Below are 21,536 nucleotides of genomic sequence, written 5' to 3'. Positions count from 1 at the left end.
TTAAGCTGCAAGAGGGTAGATTTAGATTAGCTATTAGGAGGAAATTCTCCCTCCCTCGAGGTGTTCAAGGCCAGGATGGATAGGGCTTTGAGCACCCTGATCCAGTGGGAGGTGTCCCTGCCCATGGCAGGGGAGGTGGAACTGAATGATCTTTAAGGTCCCTTCCAACCCAAACCATTCTATGATTCTATGATTCATAATGTGGCTGGGTGTGCATGGCATTCAGGCATCTTAACTGGAATAGAACAGAAGAGACCTAGTCCATTTGCCTCTGAAGAAAGCCTTACTAGACTTCACATTCAGCTGTCAATTTCCTGACATTAATACATATCTGGAGGTAGGACTCCTGCCAAGATATTTCATTCCCAAAGGCATGTCTGGTTTACTGTAGAAAATAATCTGTTTGCTAGGCCATACACCAGAACAGAACCAACTTGCCATCTCAGCCTCTTACCTCTCCAGCATCCCTTTCTCTAGAGGAAAAGCATAATTTTAGTCTACATAATAAAATCCATTTAAAACATATTTATTGTGTAGAGTGGAAGATACCAGTAGTCCAGAACAGAAACAAACAACTCCTTAAGGGTGTTATTTCTGGAATATACAGAGAGGTGAAATTCGAAGTGGAAATGACTACATTTCTTGAATGATAGTCTTTCAGATGGTTGGTTTGAATTTTACATTTATTAAATTCTTGGTTCTCTAGGACTCTGCGTGAGGTTTGAGAAGGTATAGTTTTTATTGATATGTAAACAGGTGTTTGTAAACACAGATGCAGTATGGATTTCCAAGTGTAAATTAAAAGTTCAGGGAACTTAAAGGAAATAAAACCTGTGGCAAAATACATTGGTTTAGGTAAAAACTTCATAAATAACTCACAGACAGCAATGCATACAAATAGCTCCAACTATCCCAGATAACACAGGTAGCTTAGAACAATGAAAAAAAACATTTATATTACAAAATGCATGTGGAACATGAGAAGCAGAACCGCTCAGAGTACCCTGAACCTGAAATTATTAGCCATATAGGTTAGTGTAGGGTACAGGGTAATTGTAAGGTAAATATAGAACTATAGAATGGTTTCACTAGGAAGGGACCTTAAAGATCATCCAGTTCCAACCCGCCTGCAATGGGCAGGGAGACGTCCCACTGGACCAGGCTGATCAAAGCGCTATCGCGTCATGCCTGGCCTTAAACACCTCCCAGGGTAGGGTATCCACAGCTTCCCTGGGCAACCTGTGCCAGTGCCTCATCACTCTCATCGGGAAGAATTTCCTCCTTGTGTCTAGTCTAAATCTTCCCCATTCCAATTTAAAGCCATTTCTCCTCGTCCTGTCACTACAGGCCTTTTTAAAAAGTCCCCCTCCAGCTTTCTTGTAGCTACATAGAAGACACCTATTAGGGGGCAAAAGAATTAAAGTAGTTGGATATTAGGTAATTACAAATTTACCGAAGTTGATTGTGTAACATTCATATAGGGAGAAAATATAAATGACCATGTCATTGACAGTTGTCTTAAGGCATAGGTAGGCTGGTAATCATTCACCAGATGTTTTCTAATGATGGCATGTTTGTTTTATGATAGTAATTTTAATCAATATATTTATTTATTGAGAGAGCTGGAAAGAGATTATTTTTCTAAAAAGCTGTCCCAAAAAAAAAAAAAAGTCAGTTATGGGCTGTTGCAGAAAGCCTCTACCATTAAGAAAGTTTGTAACCTGATTTTAGATAATATTTAAGGTCTCTTCTGCCTCAAACCATTCTATGATTCTATGACACAGCGCACTTTTGGAGCTTGTCACTGGAGAAGATCATACCTGTTGAGTATGATCACCATTACAAAGTTCTTTGCCTTATTTCTGGATAGAGGGTTGATGTGACCCAGGACTGTGCAGACACTGAGACTAATGTGTGTTGGAGCCTCGACTGATTTACTGCAGAAACTGGATAATAAGCTATTTTAACATTAAAACACTTTATTTTTTAGCGGGAAGTACTTAAAAAGTATCTCTGCAGGGATGGTTGCAACCTACTAGCAGCTGAAGTTGTCCTGAGTCTAAAGGGCTTGAAGTATCAAATTTGTACTAGCCGTGACCTGAATGGATCCTTGTCAGCTTAGGAACAGCTGCCTTCTAAATTCAGATGTAAAATCTTAATTCAGATCATCACTTTATATTCTTAGTACTTAGTAATTGCAAGTTCGTCCTGAGAGACTTGTGTCATGGTTTAGCTGTGTGGCTGCATGGCCACTCATTCATGGGATGGGGAGAAGAATTGGAAACAACAGAGGTAAAACTCGTGGACTGGCATAAGAACAGTATATCAACAGCAAAGGAAGAGAAAACATAAAAATAATAATAACAGGATATGCAAATCACGTGCTGCCCAAAACCCAATGGTGAGCACGCTCCTGATCTGGAATCCCAAGCCGTGCTCCACAGCCACACACCTAAACTGTGCTGTGAAACACATTCATGATACTGACCCATGATTACCGCATCACTAACCATGCCACAAACCGCATTGCCCACTGTGCTGGGAACTGTGCTGCCAATCCCATGCCCCAAACAACTACTCCTCTTATATCCTGAGCATGACGTCATGGTATAAAATACCCCGTTGGCCAGTTTAGGTCAATTGCCTTTGCTGTGTCCCCTCACAGTTTCTTGTGGAAATTCACTCTGTCCCAGCCAAACTCAGGACAACTTGTTACAGAATCACTTTTTCAGGAAAAAGGAAAATAGGTTTGGATTTATTTTTGCTTGTTTGCATGATTCCTTGCTTTTTAGAGTGGTTTTTGTCAGTGTTCTATGATTATTTCACTTACTGCAATAATAGAGAAAAAACTATTCTCAAATGCTGCTGCTAGAGAGAAGTAATCTGGTCCTTCATTATTTTACTGATGAGTATTACAAGGCCCTTAGTATTGCCTAGCCTACTCAAAACCTTGCATGCTTTTCCTGTACTGCCTGCCTGGCAATGGCAGTTGATTTAGTCTACTTTCCAAGTGTTGGAAACCAAAGGTAAAGAGAAAAGCAAGCTCACCCTTGCCTTTTTCCTGTGTATTATACTTAAAACAGTTTTGGAGCTGCTACTTCCACTCACACCACTGTTTACAATATGGACAGTTAGCACAGAGAAGTGGCTTTGCACCAGCCAGGACCTCCTCAAGATCTACATGCTTGCTTAAAAATCTCCCTGTTGCCATCACGTTATTGTCTCATTTCATGCCTAACTGGGCAATGAGTCTAATTCCTCAGTCTTTTGACTATTGCCTTAGAAGTCTGAACAGTGTCTGTCACTAAAAATGATTGCACATATTTTTAAGGAGTTCCATAAAATAGTTTTATATCAGCATGTAATTGGTATCTCACTGTAGATAAGACTCAGTCGTGTTTCGTGGAGACCTCACAGCTGAGAGGGAAATGGAATATTTCTGTCAGAGGAAGCTAATTGGAAGAAGCCAGCCTCATGCCTACCTTGCACTGCTGTGAGGATGCAGAGATGAATTAGAGAACATCCATTTGCTGCCGTGTATGTTTCCAGAGCAAATAGCTTTGTTGCCTGTGGTCTCTACAAAAGCGCTTTCCTGGAATAAAGCATGATCTACAGGAAGCTGTTTGCCAGACCGCAGTCGCTAAGGGGCAGGACTATGTCTTAAGGCCTATCTTTCCCCAAAATTCTCTCTCTCATGTCTTTTTTCAGTTTCATAATTATTAATGCTATCTCAATTTTGCCCTGCTTCTACTTTTATTAACTGCCTCTAAAAAGCAGCAAGGTGTTAAGATTTGGAGCACTCTGAACTGGATAATAAACAAATGTAAATAGAGATATTCCATGCCATGAAGTCTCCCATTTAAGCCTGTTTTGTAAAAAGGGCTAAACATACTTATATGTTAAATGAGAATTAGGTGTAGCATTTATGGTAATGCATAGTTACTTACTTTGTGCTATCCAATCTGCTTCATTTCTATAAATATAACAATTCCCTTTCAAGCTAACTCGGCTGAGCCAAATAGGACAGCTTTTGCCCATTTAGAAAGGTCTGTTGCACACAACAGACTTTAAACCTTGTTTTAGACTGCCTTTCCAGAGGCAGTTTGCATGGTCAAATGGCAGTGGTCATACCACAAAGACCCCACATGGCAGCCAGAAAATCTGTCCTGTGTTGCCCTCATTTATTGAGGCTAAACATAAACATGAGATGTTCTTGGATCAAGAAGCAGTGTCAAAAGAGACAGGACATACTAAACAAAAGCAAAACATTGCAGCTTTATGAACCCATCACTCTCCAAAATGCAATTAATCTTAAATGAACTTTAGAATCAGCAGAACTTTTTAAAAAATATAGATTATTTTATTGAGAAAAGCCAAAGAAAGCATCAGTCTGTTACACAAGCACTGCTAATTTTACACACCTTACAATGTAAAAACGAACAGCTCTTTCAAGTGTCTTTCACTTTTCTTCAATTAAGGGTTTAAGTTTAAAGTAAGCAGCCTTGATAAATTAATGGTATGTTATTTAGCAATCTTAGTTACACATCTTTTTATTATTACTGTAATTCTATTGAACAAATGTGAATCTTGTGAAAGTATCTTTTCAGCAGAAGTGATGTTGCCAAGAGGGTGTTTCTTTCATACTCTGAAGGTCATTTAACAGGATCACGATGTTGCCAACAAACCAAGCCCTGCTGTTTCTCTGCAAGGACTGAGGGACAAATTCAATTTCAAACATACATTAGATTGCATAGACATATATATATATAAAGATGTTTGGAGAAGAAAAACATCCAAATTAAATATTGTGTAGAGGTTGAGTTTTAATTCAGGCTAGTTATTCTGTCTTGTCAGCTCCACATTGGTAAAGATTATAAATATAATCTTGCTAAGAAAGAAAAAATTGCCCTAGTGCTACCTGGTGGGTTACTGCTGAATTAATTTGACAGGGAGAGAAGGGGGGGAAAGGCATAAAAAATTAATTTCTTTTTTTTTAATGGGACTGTTTACAGAGCTAGCTATGTTATTAATTTAAAGGATATTAACCAGCTCGGAATACCTCCCTGTATGGATATCCCGATTTCAGAGTAAGCGAGGGCTTTTATTCGGGTTAACTTATTCCACTTGCAAAGTTTATCCTATTAAGAATAAGTGGTTTCCAGAAGGGGAGCTTTTTCACAAAAAGTATTTCAGTCAGTTTCACCACATCATAGACAGAAATTCACTTTATGTGACTATACAGAAAGTTAATTATGTACAATAGATTTTGATAAAATATGAAGGATGATTCTAAACTCCAGCTTCCACGTGCACTAACACATTAATAGTATGGCTTGGAGCATCATCTTTCACAATACCATACCTGCCATCACAGGCAGTTCCTGTAGCCCTTGCTTTAAACCTTAAGACCACAACTGATCTTCAATGGTGAAATATAAAGCAAAGAAAAATTGTTCTTGCACTTCATAACTTCTTTATCATCTAAAATTACTGTGTCATCAGCAGCAGAAAAGGTCTGTTTTATTCTTTAAATAACATTGCTAGCAATTTTGAGGCATTAGTTCCTCACAGCCCTTTTGTTGATGCAGGACAGGTAAGATGCAGTGGCTCCTATTTTCATTTTAAATGGTCTGATAATTTACATAAAAAAAGAAAAAGAGCAAGCGAATCTGCATTTTAGATTAGATCCTATAGTACCATTAGGGCTGTAGTTACCCATGCTGCTGCTGAAGTCTTTAGGAAAGAAATGTGCCTTCCTCCTGTTCGGGTGGTCTGAGTTATGTCCATAATAGCACCTGTGAGAAGATGTGATTGGAACAGGAACAGCTGTAGCCCAAGTTGCAGCCTTAGGAAGCTCTTCCCAGCGTCTTTCATCAGGCAGAGGAAATTGTTCCCTTGGACTTCCAATGCCAGAAACAAGTAGGAGAATGATGGATTGTTTCTGTGGAGCTAAGGAAATATCAACTACACCTTCTGTATAAAAAATACAGTCACAACATCCACCTGTCTAACTCAACTATTTTTAATGTCTGAGGAAGAAATTTTACTGAAAAGAAAAACATTTAATATTTGGAAAATCCGAATATTGGCAGGGCTTGCTTTGAAAATGAAATTTTACTGTGTTTATCGGAAATAAGTATCGCATTCTTTATAATGCAATGCTGAGACAGGCTGAGAGAGTTGGCCTTGTTCAGCCTGGAGAAGAGAAGGCTCAGAAGAGATCTTATAGCGAAGATCTTATAGGGGCCTACAGGAAAGCTGTAGAGGGACTATTTGTAAAGGCTTGTGGTGACAGGATGAGGGGGAACGGGTGTAGACTGGAGAGGTGCAGATTTAGACTAGACATTAGGAAGAATTTCTTCACCATGACAGTGGTAAGACACTGGAATAGGTTGCCCAGGGAAGTTGTTGCCGCCCCATCCCTGGAGGTGTTCAAGGCCAGGATCGGGCCTTGGGCAGCCTGATCTAGTGGGGTGTCCCTGCCCGTGGCAGGGGCGTTAGAACTAGATGATCTTTGAGGTCCCTTCCAACCCAAACTATTCTATGATGCCATAATTTTATCTTCTCAGTTCACCGCTAAGATAGTTCTTTGTGCACTGCCTGTGAATAGTTCTTTTAAATGAAAACATGCTTCTCAAAACTTTGAAAGCTACTAACAAGTTTCTCTATAATTTGCATTTTAGGCTATAGCATACTCTGGATGCTAAGTTAGCATTTGCTAGGGCAATAATGCTGATGAAGCTCAGCTTGGGAATAATGGCCAAACATACTCATCCCAGATCAACTCACAAAGGACTGTAGTCCTATGGCCTGTACTGGCCCTTTTGCATACATTTTGGGTGATTTAATGGCAGGACTAACTAGAACATGGGCATCAAGGGAGAGAAAAGGTTCTTGAGCAACACTAACTGAGGGCAGGCTCCCTTTCAGTTCAAAATGGTCGATTGAAGTGTAGCATGCGTGTTTGCTTAGCACATGCCCAAAGTTCCACTATTTTCAGAGTGAGTTTTATGCTTCTAAGACAATTCTTGGTTTGCCATTCAGGTTTATACCCCTGCAACATCAAGATGCACCCGCCTTGTTTTGTGACATTGACATTCTCACGTATTGTTTCTCACCTTAAGCATGTGTGAACAATTGCTGCCTGGATGGGGTGACTAGACAATAACAGGGGAACATTCTTTGGTTTAAAACTCCTACTCGAGATATATATTCCTGAGCTTTCTAGTCCTGTCAGTTATAACTAAGCCATTAAGTTAATCATGTTGAATTCAGAAAAGGTGCTACCGAAGCCTGTCGTGGTAATTATTCTTCTTTATCCTCTGAGGTAGGAGTGCTCTGTGTCAAATAAACATTTTTTAAGTCTTCCACCATAACTTTCTCCTCATCTTCAAGATCTGCACCTTCTTTCATCTCCCACCTGAAAGAAAAATAATGTGTACTTAAATGTTTTATGTGTTTAGAGCAAGCAAGTCAAATAAAAACTCAGTATCGATTCATTGCCCCCCACCCCCAGTGGTGGGGCACAGCGGTTGAGATTCCTGGATCATACAAAACACAACTGCAAAAACCTTCCCCACACAACAGGTATGGCTGTGAGGCAATTGACAGAAATTGTCAAAACTACCACAAAAACTTGATTTTATTGTGTTAGTACTTTCTTATTCTGTTTTATATCATGCTGGTAGAGGTGGAAGACTTGTAAAACCAGCAGAGGAAAAGTGGAAGAGATAATGAGTGTTTTTGAAGTTAAGCAGATGCTATCAAGAGTCTGTATAGTTTGCAGCAAGAACTCAAACACCACGTGGTCGCCAACCTAATGGTCGTCATTCTCTTGCAGTGACAATACTGTATTTCAAAATACCACAAGACTGTTTCTTTAACCATGAGGTACACCTAACATGCCAAGAAATAAAGAACATAGCAGATTCTTCCCTTTCTCCGAGCAAATACTCGATTCTAGTTAAGGATAAAGTCCAATACCACTAAAACTGAACAAGTAAAAGAATATGAAGATAATTTTGCTCTTCTTTAGTAATTAATTGAATATAAACCCTTGAGTCTCACAGTGTTTTTGCAGAAAATAAGGATAGTAAGTGCAGAAATAGTAGTCAGCAAAACTGTTTGTCACTCTAATTATGCCTATGTAATGCTTAGTAATGTGACTCTATCTCTTTTACAAGTTTGGTGGATATTTGGGAGTTTGATATCCCTTTAATATTAATCTCTTTCTGTTCTAAGTATATAGTGAAGTGTAGGCTCCCAGTTCAGAACAGCTGAAGATGAAAGGTAAAGTATGAATACAGAAATCACATTTTCAAGCATTAAATCCAGGAGATTATAAATGAGCCATAAGATGGTTGTGTAAAATAAGAGACATGTAGAGAAGCAGCAGAACAAAGACTGCTTTTATGAAACTAAGGTCAGGAACAATGCTTTAAACCTGTTCCTACACTTATTATGTCCTCACTCCCTCACTCAAACTGCAAAACCCAAAAGCACTATACAAGTTTGGATTTGTAAATGAATCAAACATGACACAGAATGGTGGGAATAGTATAGAATTATAGAATCTCTAGGTTGGAAAAGACCATTGAGATCATCACGTCCAACTATACCTGTCCATTACTAAGTTATGTCTCTAAGCACTTCACCTATCTCTCTTTTAAACCCCTCCAGGGATGGGGACTCCACCACCTTCCTGTGCAGCCTCTGTCAGTGCCTGAGAAGCCTTTCAGCAAAGAACTTTGTTCTGACGTCCAATCTGAACCTGCCCTGGTGCAACTTGAAGCCATGCAGTCATCATATTTGCAAAAAGAGAACTATTGTTACCATGTCCTGGGCTGCATCAAAAGCAGTGTGAGCTGTGAACTGTTGGAGCAAGTCCAGAGGAGGCCACAAAGATGATCCAAGGGCTGGGCACCTCCCATATGGGGCCAGGCTGAGAGAGATGAGATTGTTCAACCTGGAGAAGAGAAGGCTCCAGGGACACCTTAGAGCAGCTTCAAGTACTGAAAGGGGCTGTAGGGAAGATGAGGAAGGACTTTTTACAAGGGGATGGAGTGATAGGATGAGGACAATGGCTTTAAATTGGAAGGTGGGAGATTTAGATTACACATTAGGGAGAAATTCTTCACAATGAGGGTGGTAAGGCGCTGGTCCAGGTTGCCCAGGGAAGCCGTGGCTGCCCCATGCCTGGACGTGTTCAAGGCCAGGTTGGATGGGGCCTTGAGCAGTCTGGGCTTTAAGGTTCCTTCCAATCCGAACCATCCTATGATTCTATGATACTATGATTCTATGATTTTATGATTTTTATGGTGTGGACTCTTTGTATTTAAAAGCTCCATAAAAGAGACAAAGAACAAGCTGTCTGTAGTAACATCCGATTGTTAAAATACAGCTAAGGAAAAATATATTCAATGTACATGTATAGATTAGGCTATATCCATCACACTTTTACCTTACAAACTGAGTCTGAAAACCCACATTACTGCCTGGAGTGAACAAATATCAGAACAAGCAAAGAATACTGCAAATAAAATTATAAACACTTTAAGCCCATGATCAAAGTTTTGCAATAATTAATTTCTATTGCTCCGTTCATATGACAACTATCATATTTTACCTTACCTGAATATTAACATTAAGTACAATTATCTGGCATAATGTCTGTCTGCTTCAGTCTCTAGTTTATTGTATGTTTGTAATACCTGGCTATATGAGCCCTCAGCACAGTTACTTTTGTGAGCATGCTAGGCAAATGCTGTCAAACAGAGTGACTGGTTTCCATTTTTCCTTTTGCTAATGTATCAAGGAGCCTCTTCAAACTGAGGAATAAAAGTTCTTCAAGCCTTAATTTGAATTTATAGCCCTCAGAGTCATTCCAAAACACCACTTTACTAGTCGAATTGATTCATTTTAATTAATTTGATTTGTTGCATATTTTTAAGTAGAGGAGCTGTTTGCTTAGAAGGACGACAACTGAAAAAGCTAGATCGAACTAATTCAAAGCTGTTATTGCTGGAGATACAACACAGAAATCTAGCAGTCTGGGCTAATGGAAGCTTAACAGTAAATCAGCAGATTCCTTTTAAAGACAGTGACTTCATACTTGTCAGCATATTTCATTGAATCTTAAACGGTAGTGTTGGTGAAAATCTTCAATGTCATCCACTTTGGACATTCTTTAGTGTTCACTTTATAACAAGGTATTACTAATACATTACATTATCATCTTATCAAAAAGTAGTCTATTTTTAAAGCATTTAAGCAGGTCCAATGAGGATAAGAATGTCTCCTATGCATTCGCTTAGCAGTATCCATGAATTAAAGATCTATGAAATGAGCTTGACAAACACCTGGTCCCTCATCTAATTTAGACATTTTTCCACTCTTATACTTAAAATCTGGGGACAATATTATTTTTTGAAAGACTACTGGACAGTAAGAAAGAAAGCCACAATGTATCATTGTTGTTCTAAACTGTTTGAGAAATCAGGTGCTTGTGTTCCACTGGGAAAAAAGAGTCAACATTTGCTAGTTAAAAATTTGTCTAAAATGTAAAATGTTTTTACTAGTGTATCTAAAATGTGTGACAATTGTTTTGGCAATAGTAATTGGTACAAATCCAACTAGCCAGTTCAAGTGAATGAAATTACCATCATTAATTCCTTTCAAAATGCAAGGTTCATCAGTAGAAAAGCCAGTCTGCACACCTCTGCTGTTTCAGATTATTAGTAGCTCTTATACAAAAATTCCGAATACATAGGTATTACATCACAGAGTTATAGAATCATAGACTGGTTTGAGTTGGAAGGGACCTCAAAGTCCATCCAGTTCCAACCCTTTGCCATGGGCAGGGACACCTCCCACTGGATTAGGTGCTCAAAGGCCCATCCAACCTGGCTTTGAACACCTCCAGGTATGGGGCAGCCACGACTGTTCCAAGAAACCTGGGCCAGGGTCTCCCCACCCTCACGGTGAAGAATTTCTTTCTAATGACTGATCTAAATCTTTCCCCTTCCAATTTAAAGCCATTCCCACTCATCCTACCACTCCATGCCCTTCTAAGAAGTCCCTCCCCATTTCCTGGAGACCCTTTCAGTACTGGAAGCTGCTCTAAGGTCTTCCTGCAGCCTTCTCTTCTCCAGGCTGAACAATCCCAGCTCTCTCAGCCTGTCCACATATTGCAGGTGCCCAGCCCTTGGATCATCTTTGTCACTTCCTTTGGACCTGTTTAATCAATGACTTATCTTGGAAGATTACATTAAATCAGTTTTCAAAGGGATACTGGAATTACTTTAATAGTTCCATTATATCACCATCTACTATTTGCTTAGAGTTCTTGCAACTATCATGTCTGAGTGTCCAGACAGCCTAATTTTCTGTATATTCTTCGTACTTAAAAGAAAGCATATGTTTAGATTAAAATCCCATCACCTTTGTAATCTATAAAGTACCATTTCAAGTTTTCAGATGAATACTACTTAGAATCATAGAATCACAGAATAGTTAAGGTTGGAAAAGACCTCTAAGATCATCAAGTCCAACCATCAGCACAATATCAACATGCCTACTAAATCATGCCCTGTAGTGCTATATTTGCACATTTTGTGCACTTACAGAATTAACCATTTGAAATATATTTTCAAAATATGCAGAAATATCAAATAATGTAGATGACAGATTGTGTGCACGTGTGCACCTGAAGCAAATTGCCTAAAATCTTTTTTTTTTTTTTTTACTCTGTATGTCGTTCCTTTCTGTGTTGTGTGTGGCAGAACAAGGAGAAAAAGAACCCAGCAGTTTATTTTTCAGGTAGATACACAAAACGTGTCAGTACAGATAAACACAAGAATCAGACCTTTGATCATGAGGTTAAATAGGATAACTGGGAGGACTCTGTTTCTCCTCAGAAATAAGAGGCAAGAGAGGAAGGAATCTTGGCTTGCACATCCACAAGGTAACAAAATGCAAGGGGAGAAGTGATCTTGGAAGATTCAGTGATTCGAGTTCAGGTTTTCTTAGCAACGTGTCCCTGTGCTATCCTGGCTTACAATTAGCATCCTTACTTCCCTTTATATAAATGGGTATACATAACTATGTTCTGTGATACTTGTGTCTCATACACAGTGAAGATGAAGAAAAAAAGTCTTCCATGTAACAGTTAAAAAGCAGGTCCATTTTAGCAGGGTTGGATGTAATACATGGTGATACACCTGCCGCTTTGATTTTATGTTGCAATATTGCATATATTTTGCAAATTGTACACACACTTTTATGCAGGACCTTAATAAAACCCCATCAGGGACTATATATTACATTTAGGTTCTTGTTACAGATCAAAAGTACATGCAGTTGATACCAAAGCAGTAGTATATTAAATCAGAAATAAAACATGTACAGTACTATGTGAATAGGGATAAACAAAAGCGACACAGATTTTACGTGTAGCAGACTGCCACTTTTTAAGAAGTTCCATTAAGAAGTGTACTTCAATAGAGACACTTTGATTAGTTACTAAGTTTTTCATTGCAGTTCAGTCACTTGCATAGTCACAGCAAGTGTGTAAAGAAGAAATAGAGGGAAGAAATTAATTACATAAAAAATTACAAGCAAGAATAAATGTGAACAAAACTGAAATAAAATGTAAGGATGCTTTTCAACTCATGTTTTGAACTCTGAAAATCTCCTTCTTTGCATTAACTGAGAGACTAAACGTATCTTTTATTAAACCTTAGGCAAAACAATGTCTAAAAAGTGAACGTTTTACAGAAAGGGTCACTCTAATGTAATTTTACCTTTGTGTTTCATGTACTGTTAACAGTGTTTACATAGTATTTTGATATCTGTTGCATTTCTTAATGTCTTGAAAAATGTTACGTCACACACAATTCTATGGAAAGAGGAAGAAAAAAAAAGAAACCGATGTCACTGTTGTTCTTTCCTATGGAAAAGCTAATATCTCATGTCCTTTTGTGGGGAAGCACTGGCAACATTAATGAAACATTAACTGTAGACCAAATAGCTGAAAATATGCACTTCCCTAGAAAATACTAGCTATTCTTAATAATTACTGTGTATCAAAAAATAGCAATGTATCCCATGCTGAGCTGAGAAAGTGACACAATTCAGGTCTAATCTAAGTCAGACACAGACACTGCCATTTGAACACCCTAACACGGGTAAATTTCAAACTTCAAGCTCCACAAGCTCTTAGGCTGATCTATTTTTAATATGGTGAATTACCACCAGAAAGCTTTAGAGACACACTGTTTTCAAGAGGAATTTGGAGAAAACCAGTGAGTGCAAGGAGACAAGATTGGGTTTGTTTTCCCAAGTACTATGTAGTTAGGCAAGAGTGGGAAGGGAACACAAAAAAAGGTGCTTAAACTTTAACTTACATTACTTTTTATCCTTATCATAGTGTCATAGAATGATCAAATGGTTTGTGTTGGAAGGGACATCAAAGCCTACCCAGTTCCACCCCCTGCCGTGGCCAGGGACACCCCTCACTGAATCAGTGGGCTCTGAGCCCCATCCAGCCTGGCCTTGAACACCTCCAGGGATGGGGCAGCCACCACTGCTCTGGGAAACCTGGGCAAGGACCTCAATGCCCTCATGCTATAGAATTTCTTCCTAATTTCTAATCTAAATCTTCCCCCTTCCAATTTAAAGCCATTCCCCCATGTCCTATCATTCCAGGCCCTTGGAAAAATTCCCCCCTCAGCTTTCCTGGAGCCCCTTTCAGGTACTGGAAGTTGCTCTAAGGTCTCCCTGCAGCCTTCTCTTGTGCAGGCTGAACAACCCCAGCTCTCTCAGCCTGTCCTCGTATGGGAGATGCCTCATCACTTGGATCATCTCTGTGGCCTCTACTGGGCTTGTTCCAACAGTTCCGTGTCCTCCTTATGTTGGGAATTCCAGAACTGGACCCAGGACTCCAGGTGAGGTCTCAGGATTGCAGAGCAGAGGGGCAGAATCCCTTCCTTTGCCCTGCTGGTCCCACTGCTCTGAATGCAGCCCAGGACATGGTTGGTTTCTGAGCTGTGAGCACATGTTGCTGGTTCTTGTTAAGCTTTTCATCTCCCAGTGCTTCAAGTCCTTCTCCTCAGGGCTGCTCTCAATCACGTCATCCTCCAGCCTGTATTGAAGCCACGGATTGCCCTGACGTGGGTGTAGGACCCCTGTGTATTTTATATGATTTGAGAGTAATTTCATGTATTTTTTCCATGTATTTGCCTTAAATTTCTTCAATAAAAAAAGATATTTTCAAACTTCTGTCTAAACTTGTTTATTAATAAGTTACGCTACAAACTGAAGGAGACAAAAGAAAGCAATAGTTTGTGCATAAACAGATAGTTGGTGCAGTTTTGTGAAACTGAGATGAAATTCGATTTCATTAGGTTCTCACAGGCCCATTTCTCCAGCCTGTCCAGGTCCCTCTAGATGACATCCTGTCCTTCCACTGTGGCAACCACACTACTCAGCTTGGTGTCACCTGAAAACTTGCTGAGGCTGTATCATTGATGAAGATATTAAACAGCACTGGTCCCGGTAAGGACCCCTGAGGGACACCACTTGTGGATCCCATCTGGACTGTGAGCCATTGACCACTACTCTTTGAATATGACCATTCAACCAGTTTCTTATCCACTGTACTGTCCACTGTCCACACATCGAATCCATATGTCTCCAAATTTGGAGAGAAGGATGTTGTGGGGGACCATGCCAAAGGCTTACAGAAGTCTAGATAGATAACATTTGTTAAGTACCTCAGCCTTCTCCTCATCTGTTGGTACGAGGTCACCATTCCCAACTATCAGTGGAGGTACATTCTCTTTAACCTTCCTCTTCTGATTGATGTACCTGTAGAAGCCCTTCTCGTTGGTCTTCACTTCCCTTGCCAAGTCCAGCTCCAGCTGCACCTGGGCCTTGCTAACCTCATCCCTACACAACCAGGCAGCGTCCCTATACTCTTCCCAGGTTACCAGCATCCCTATACACTTGCAGTGCCTGTAGCACAGTAGCTTCAAGCTCCTCCTGCTTGATGCCCAAGCTTCGTGGGTTTGTATAGAGGCACTTCAGCTGGGCTGCTGGTTGCATTGCCATTCTAATACATCCTAAATATATTCGAATACTGCCAATAAAGTCAGCAGTGTTCTCTACACTGAGCATTCTACACTCTACCCATTTCAGGGTACAGAAATCATGCAGATAAATAAAACATACTATCTTGCTACCGGTTCATGGAGCATTTCAATGAATTACCTTTTTGCTTTATGAAGTTCATGAGAGACACAGCTATAGACTAAGCTCTTGCAGGCAGTAAAACAATTGGTTTACCAACGTCTAATACATTCTACTTCACCATGAGACAAGAAATCTCACCAGCTGGTATCTTGTTTGCCACTTTAAGTAAGAGGAATATACATATTTGTAAGTTTCACTTCATATTTCAGTTGTAAATATTGTGTAACATAAGAAATCATAGACCATGAAATGCATTTAGCCTCAATGTTACACAGCCAACTAAATCCAATATTTGTCTGCAATCTCAAGTCCTGAAAAAGCTTTCAGTTTCTACATGGGCAATGTTTTGTTTATCTAAATGTAGTGTTAAATTAAAAGGGAAGTTTAATCAAAATTAAAATAATTTTTGTAAGCTTGTGACTAACATGTAAACTCCCTAAATATTAATGCTTCAAAAGAAGTCCGCTTTGTTTCAGGCATTTGTGTAGTCTTCTCAGATTTTTTAATCTCTCTTGAATCCACCTCATATACACAAAGTCTCCTGAAGGGTGTTGAAAAAAAAGAGGTGGGAGGGCAGACATGGAATAGACACCTACTGCTCTATTGAACAAGACCCAGAGGAGCACTGCAATGCGTGTGAAGATCCTGTTAGTGATATTCACATTGAAATCACACCAAACAAGACAAAACCTCTACATCTACCTAATGCAAAACAATTCACTTGTCTTTCTCCATCCAAGAAAACAATATCAACCTGTAGTGGAAATTTATATTGCTTCCAGGGCAGGCAATCTATGTGAAAATCAGTGTTCTTCATCATACTCAGATATAAATGAGGCTCACAAGAATGCTGAGGAGGAGCTCTTTATCAGGGATTGCAGAGACAGGATGAGGGGGAAATGTTTTCAGGTGAAAGAGGGGAGATTGAGGTATTTACTGTGAGGTTGGTGAGACCCTACCCCAGGCTGCCCAGAGCAGTCGTCATCCCATCCCTGGAAGTGTTCAAGGTCATGTTGGATGGAGATTTGAGCAACTTGCTCCAGTGGGAGGTGTCCCTGCCCATGGCAGGAGGTGGAGCTGGATGGGCTTTGAGGTCCCTTCCAACACAAACCATTCTGTGATTCTATGAAATCAGAACCAAAAATTTCAGTACAATTTTGCTAAATTTCTCTTTCCTGCATATACACAAACATCACTAAAAATATCTTTCCAGAATTTTCCCAATCAGTAAAAATAAATTAATGTATTTCCTAGATGACATAGAGAACAATGTGATAAGGATTATTATTTATGTTTTTAATTATCTGTATGGCAGAAGAGTGGGAGCAAGGGAGAAAATTAAAGAAAGGCATAGCTGTAAGGGGTCAACAGAGTTATGCTTCCACTTCCACAGAGCAAAAGAAGAGACAGTGTTTCAACATACTGAAGAAATCAGTACATGGAAAACATTTTAGAAAGTATGTCATGAGAAGAGAAGAGAAGAGAAGAGAAGAGAAGAGAAGAGAAGAGAAGAGAAGAGAAGAGAAGAGAAGAGAAGAGAAGAGAAGAGAAAAGAAGAAAGCTCTGACTCACAGACACTCTCTGACAAGGTTAACCTGTCGCAGCTATGAAGTTAAGATATTAGAAGGATATTTAAGAAGTTTTGAACTGAAATAGAAACTGCGCAAGAGTTGGAATAAAATGATGAAAGGCCCTTTTCCAGGGCAAGAACACAGCTACAAAGCATGTTGTCAAGGGCAGCAGAAGGCACACAGCAAAAAATTTAGCAGCTTTCCAGCTGCAATAAGAAAAGAAAGGTAGAATTTACACAGCCTCCCTGTTATTTGTATTTGCTACCCACATCCTTGAAAAATGGTGAATTAAAGTTCACATACTCCAACACATGAGTTGCAGACAGCAGGGTGAAGCTTTCTTTTATGTCTTTTTTTTTTTTCAATTTAACGTTTTTCATTCGCATTCTAACACAGTACAAAAGTCAAAAGATCTAGCTCCTCGTTATATCAGTTTGTTCTGTAAAAAAAATCATTAATTTAAATTTCCAATTTTCAGTGCATTCTTTCAACTCTTTCTTACCTGCATAGGTTTAAATAATGGACATTTGAGAGAATGAGGTACTAACCCAGCTTCATTGAAGCTGACGTCATATCTTATTCTGTAGATAGTCCAGTTTGTAGGTTAGATATTAGGAAGAAAAGTTTTCCTGTGAAGGAGGTGAGGCTCTGGCCCAGGTTGCCCAGGAAAGTTGTAGCTGCCCCATTCCTGGAGGTGTTCAAGGTCAGATTGGATGGGGCATTGAGCCCCTGATCCAGTGGGGAGTGTCCCGGCCCATGGCAGGGGGTGGAACTGTATGGGCTTTGAGGTCCCTTCCTACCCAGATCAATCTATGATTCTATGAGTCTATGAGTCTATGATTTCGATCTTTTACAAATAAACCATGTAAGCTTTTATTGATAATAACATTTTCATTTCAAATCTTTTTTATTTCCCCCTTTTTTTACCCAAACTGATATTTGCAGCTTTTCAGATAACCAAATGTATGTGAAATATTTTTGTTCAAAACAAAGCATTTTCAATTTTTCCCTGTTGCTTTTAAAAAAAGTTAAACAAGAAAATACACCATAATGTCAATAATTTATAGATCTTCATTTGCTGGACTTGTGCCTTACTCTGATTTGGGCCAGAACAAACTCTCTATTGGTCTAACTGCTTAGAATCTCAAGCAAAGATTATTCATAAAAGATAATTCCTTGTGCTGACACTCAAATAAATAATTATGCTAACTGCCTGCAGAATGTATCCTACTCTTATTCTTCTATTTCTTCTTTACATTATTCCAAAAACCTCTAGGGCATGTGAGAATTTGCTTATCTATCTGAGTCTCTGAATTAAGAACACTCTATGCTTGATTGTGTAAACATATACAGTATTTCAAATATATATGCATTTATTATGCCTATATATACCTATATATCTACATACATACATATAATCACCCAAGTAAAATGGTGATAATGCAGACATTCAAGAGTGGAGTTTTGTGGAAGAATGTGATGGCTATGTCTAAACAAAGCACTTGGAGGTGAATATTTTCAATAATTTTAAATAACTTGGTAACCATCATATGAAATGAATTTAATTATTTTGAGCATGAATATAATTTTTCAAGAAAATCAAGAGGCTGAAGTTCACAAAAGAAAGCATCTTATGATCACAACACTGGCAATATCTCCATTCGGTAAATATTTTACCTGCATATAATTATGTGTTAGAGCTTAGGAACCAAAAATGCATCTACTAAAAATATCCTGCTCTTCTAATCATGCACTACTGCTTCCCTCTTTTCACCCCTCCCCTTTTTATTTCAGTTTACAAAGGCTTTCCATAATGAATGTTGAAAAGCTGACATAAATAGTTTAAGAGACTAAGTTTTCAAATCTGGTTACCGTGGCATTTGTATGTTCTGTAAATACAAACACAAGATATATCTCCTGAGTTATTATATTTGATAATTTGACAGCTGTGTGGCATAGGAATATAAAAAATTCATATTTTGTCAACAAGAAACTTCATCCATTTGTTAAGAAGGGGCTACTATGATAGCATAGAGGTCAGTATTTTGAAAACACTGATTACTACAGGAGTAATATAATCCCCTACTTTTATAAATACATTGAATAAGAAAAAAAATTTTTTTTCTTTTAGAAGAATCCTACTCAGTTCATAACTTCCATAAAAAAAAGCACAACCTGAGCAACAATTTGGATGAGGTGCATTGAGTGCTCTGCCAGTAAGTTTGCAGACACCACAAACTGGGCAGAATTGTCAAACTTCTGAATCTCCCCATCTTTGGAAACCAGGCATGTCCCGTCCTGGGGTATTGCAGGCACTTAAGGTTAGTGTTAATCTATAGCAGGTTCATTGTGGCCATGTCCTGTTAAAGTTGGAGTATGTCCAAGGGCAGAGACTCTACGACCTCCTTGGGCAACCTGGTCCAGAGTTAGACCACCCTTGGAGTAAAAATAGTTTATTTCTTGTGCTTAGAATTTCCTGCATTCCTGTTACACCCCATTGCTTCTGGTCCTGCCAGTGAGCACCAGTGAGAAGAAGAAACCATCATCTTTACTCCCTCCACCAGGTGTCCGTACCCATCGAGTCTTCTCTTATCCAGAGTGAGCATCCCAGCTCTGTCTCAAGCCTTCTCTCATTTCATCATATTTCACTGTACCATGTGGAGCTGCCCCAGATGGCACACAAACACCATGTCTCCTTCTCACCTACAGAAATCTTAGCAGGCAGCCTTACCAGAGGAAACGTTACCCTCATCATTAGCGCTGTCCCATATGGCTTAGTTGTCCCTCCTTGTGCACGCTGCAGCTGCATGTAGTTCTGACTACTACAAATTCATGTAACTAAATATGGTATCGTAGAATATTTCTGCATGGTGTCACAGAGTGTTGTAGATAAATGCCAACAACACTGAGAGAGCTGGTCCCTGTTCTGCAAGCCGTGTGGTTACACTTGTGTGGTACTGGCTTAAGTTAAGGAGGTCATACCTGCACTGATGAGGGCAGGCTATAAATTGCTCAGATTACCTTAATTTTGGTATTTTACACATTCCAAACTTTCAGCTTGCAGTCTGAATAATCCTGGAAGATAGTTCATTTATAAACTTAAAAGTAGAGAGTGCCTTATGGAAAATGCTGACAACAATCCAATAAAGAATATCACAAGATGGCAGACAAGCAAAAATGCCTTAAGGGGAATATAATCATAGAATCATAAAATGTTTTAGGTTGGAAAGGACCTTAAATATCATCCAGTTAATTCCCCTGCCATGGGCAGGGACATCACCCACTTGATCAGGTTGATCAAAGACCCAGCCTGGCCTTGAACACCTCCAGGGATAGGGCAGCCACCACTTGTCTGGGCCACCTGGGCCAGTGCCTCATCACTCTCGCAGGAAAACACTTCTTTCTAAGATCTCATCTCAATGTCCCCTCTTTCAGGTTAAAACAATTCCCCCTCATCCTGCCCCTGCACTCCTTGACCAAGAGCCCCTCCCCAGCTTTTCTGGAGCCCCTTTCAGTACTGGAAGCTCTTTCTTCCAGAGCCTTCTTTTCTCCAGGCTGAACAACCGAACTCCCTAAGCCTGCCCTCATACAGGGGTTGCTCCAGCCTTCACATCATCTCTGTGGCCTCCTCTGGACTTGCTCCCATAGATCCATGTCCTTCCTGTGCTGAGGACTCCAGAACTGGACACAGGACTCCAGGTGAGGTCTCACCTGAGTGGAACAGAGGGGCAGAATCTCCTCCCTTGCCCTGCTTGTCCCACTGCTTTGGATGCAGCTCAGGACATATCTGTCTTTCTGGGTTGCAAATGCATGTTGCCAGCTCATGTTGAGCTTCTCATCCACCAGCACCCCAAGTCCTTCTCCTAAGGACTGCTCTCCACCTCTTTATCCCCTCGTCTGTATTTGTGCTTGGGATTGCCCTGATTCAAATGCAGGACCTTGTACTTGGCCTTGTTGAACTTCATGAGGTTTGCATAGACCCACCTCTCGAGCTATCCCAAAGCTACATACAACTGAAATAATTATCTTTTGTTGGTATTAAAAGGACACCTATGTATGTTTCAATACAATCCTGCTGCCACCAGAATGTTCCTATTTCTCTCCTGGCAGGTATATTCCTTGGCATGGCTGTGTCATTTCAGTAGTACTGCCTATCCAGGCAGGGGTCCTTGGGAAGGTGAAGACAATGAGGGATGTGTCCCAGGCTTGGTGGCATGGGAGATGGGCTTCCCTGGGTGTCCTGGCCTCCCGCTCAGCTCAAAGCTTTACTAGGAGAAACCTCCCTCGTTCAGCCAGCTGTGGCCACATTTCTTCTGCCATGTGTCAAAAGCTCCTGTGAGTGAATGAAAGCTCTGTTAACTTCCCAGGGCTCCAGATAAGCCCATAGGAATGACATCTAACCAGTTCACAGGAGTTATTTATACCTTCAGAACAGAAAGGATATTACCTTTACATAACTTTATCCATGCAAACTCCTCCCTGTGTAGAAAAACCGAAGTGATTATAGATGTTATAATAGCTGAAATACTGAAGTAACTGGCCAAAAGCAGACATGTAATGCACATCATTTTTGTATCTAACAATGGAAAGCAGCCAATTTATCCTGGTCTTTCCATCTTTTATTTTCTCTTATTTTGGCATATTGTTTCCCAATCTCTGCCATTAAAGAATTCACAGAATCATAGAATGGTTTGAGTTGGAAGGGACCATCTAATT

The 21,536-nt window shown here is 39.8% G+C and overlaps 1 protein-coding gene across 5 annotated transcripts in view; it reads right to left on the bottom strand.

Annotated features, from left to right (window-relative positions):
- Positions 1-660: 660 nt before the first annotated feature.
- Positions 661-21,536, bottom strand: part of KIAA0825 (KIAA0825 ortholog) — a 279,595-nt gene continuing 258,719 nt past the window's right edge. For 4 of the 5 annotated variants that reach the window (XM_054054846.1, XM_054054850.1, XM_054054847.1 and 1 more), the window contains one exon: positions 661-7,420. In XM_054054846.1, coding sequence (XP_053910821.1) covers positions 7,306-7,420 — 115 coding nt within the window. In that variant the 3' untranslated portion in view covers positions 661-7,305. The remainder of the gene's footprint in view (positions 7,421-21,536) is intronic. The other variant, XM_054054849.1, reaches the window with a different exon arrangement.

Source organism: Cuculus canorus, chromosome Z (assembly GCF_017976375.1).
Source record: "Cuculus canorus isolate bCucCan1 chromosome Z, bCucCan1.pri, whole genome shotgun sequence".
In the NCBI taxonomy this organism is placed as follows: Eukaryota; Metazoa; Chordata; class Aves; order Cuculiformes; family Cuculidae; genus Cuculus; species Cuculus canorus.
Note: the sequence above shows the minus strand (reverse complement) of the source record. Positions and strands in the feature narration are given on the sequence as shown.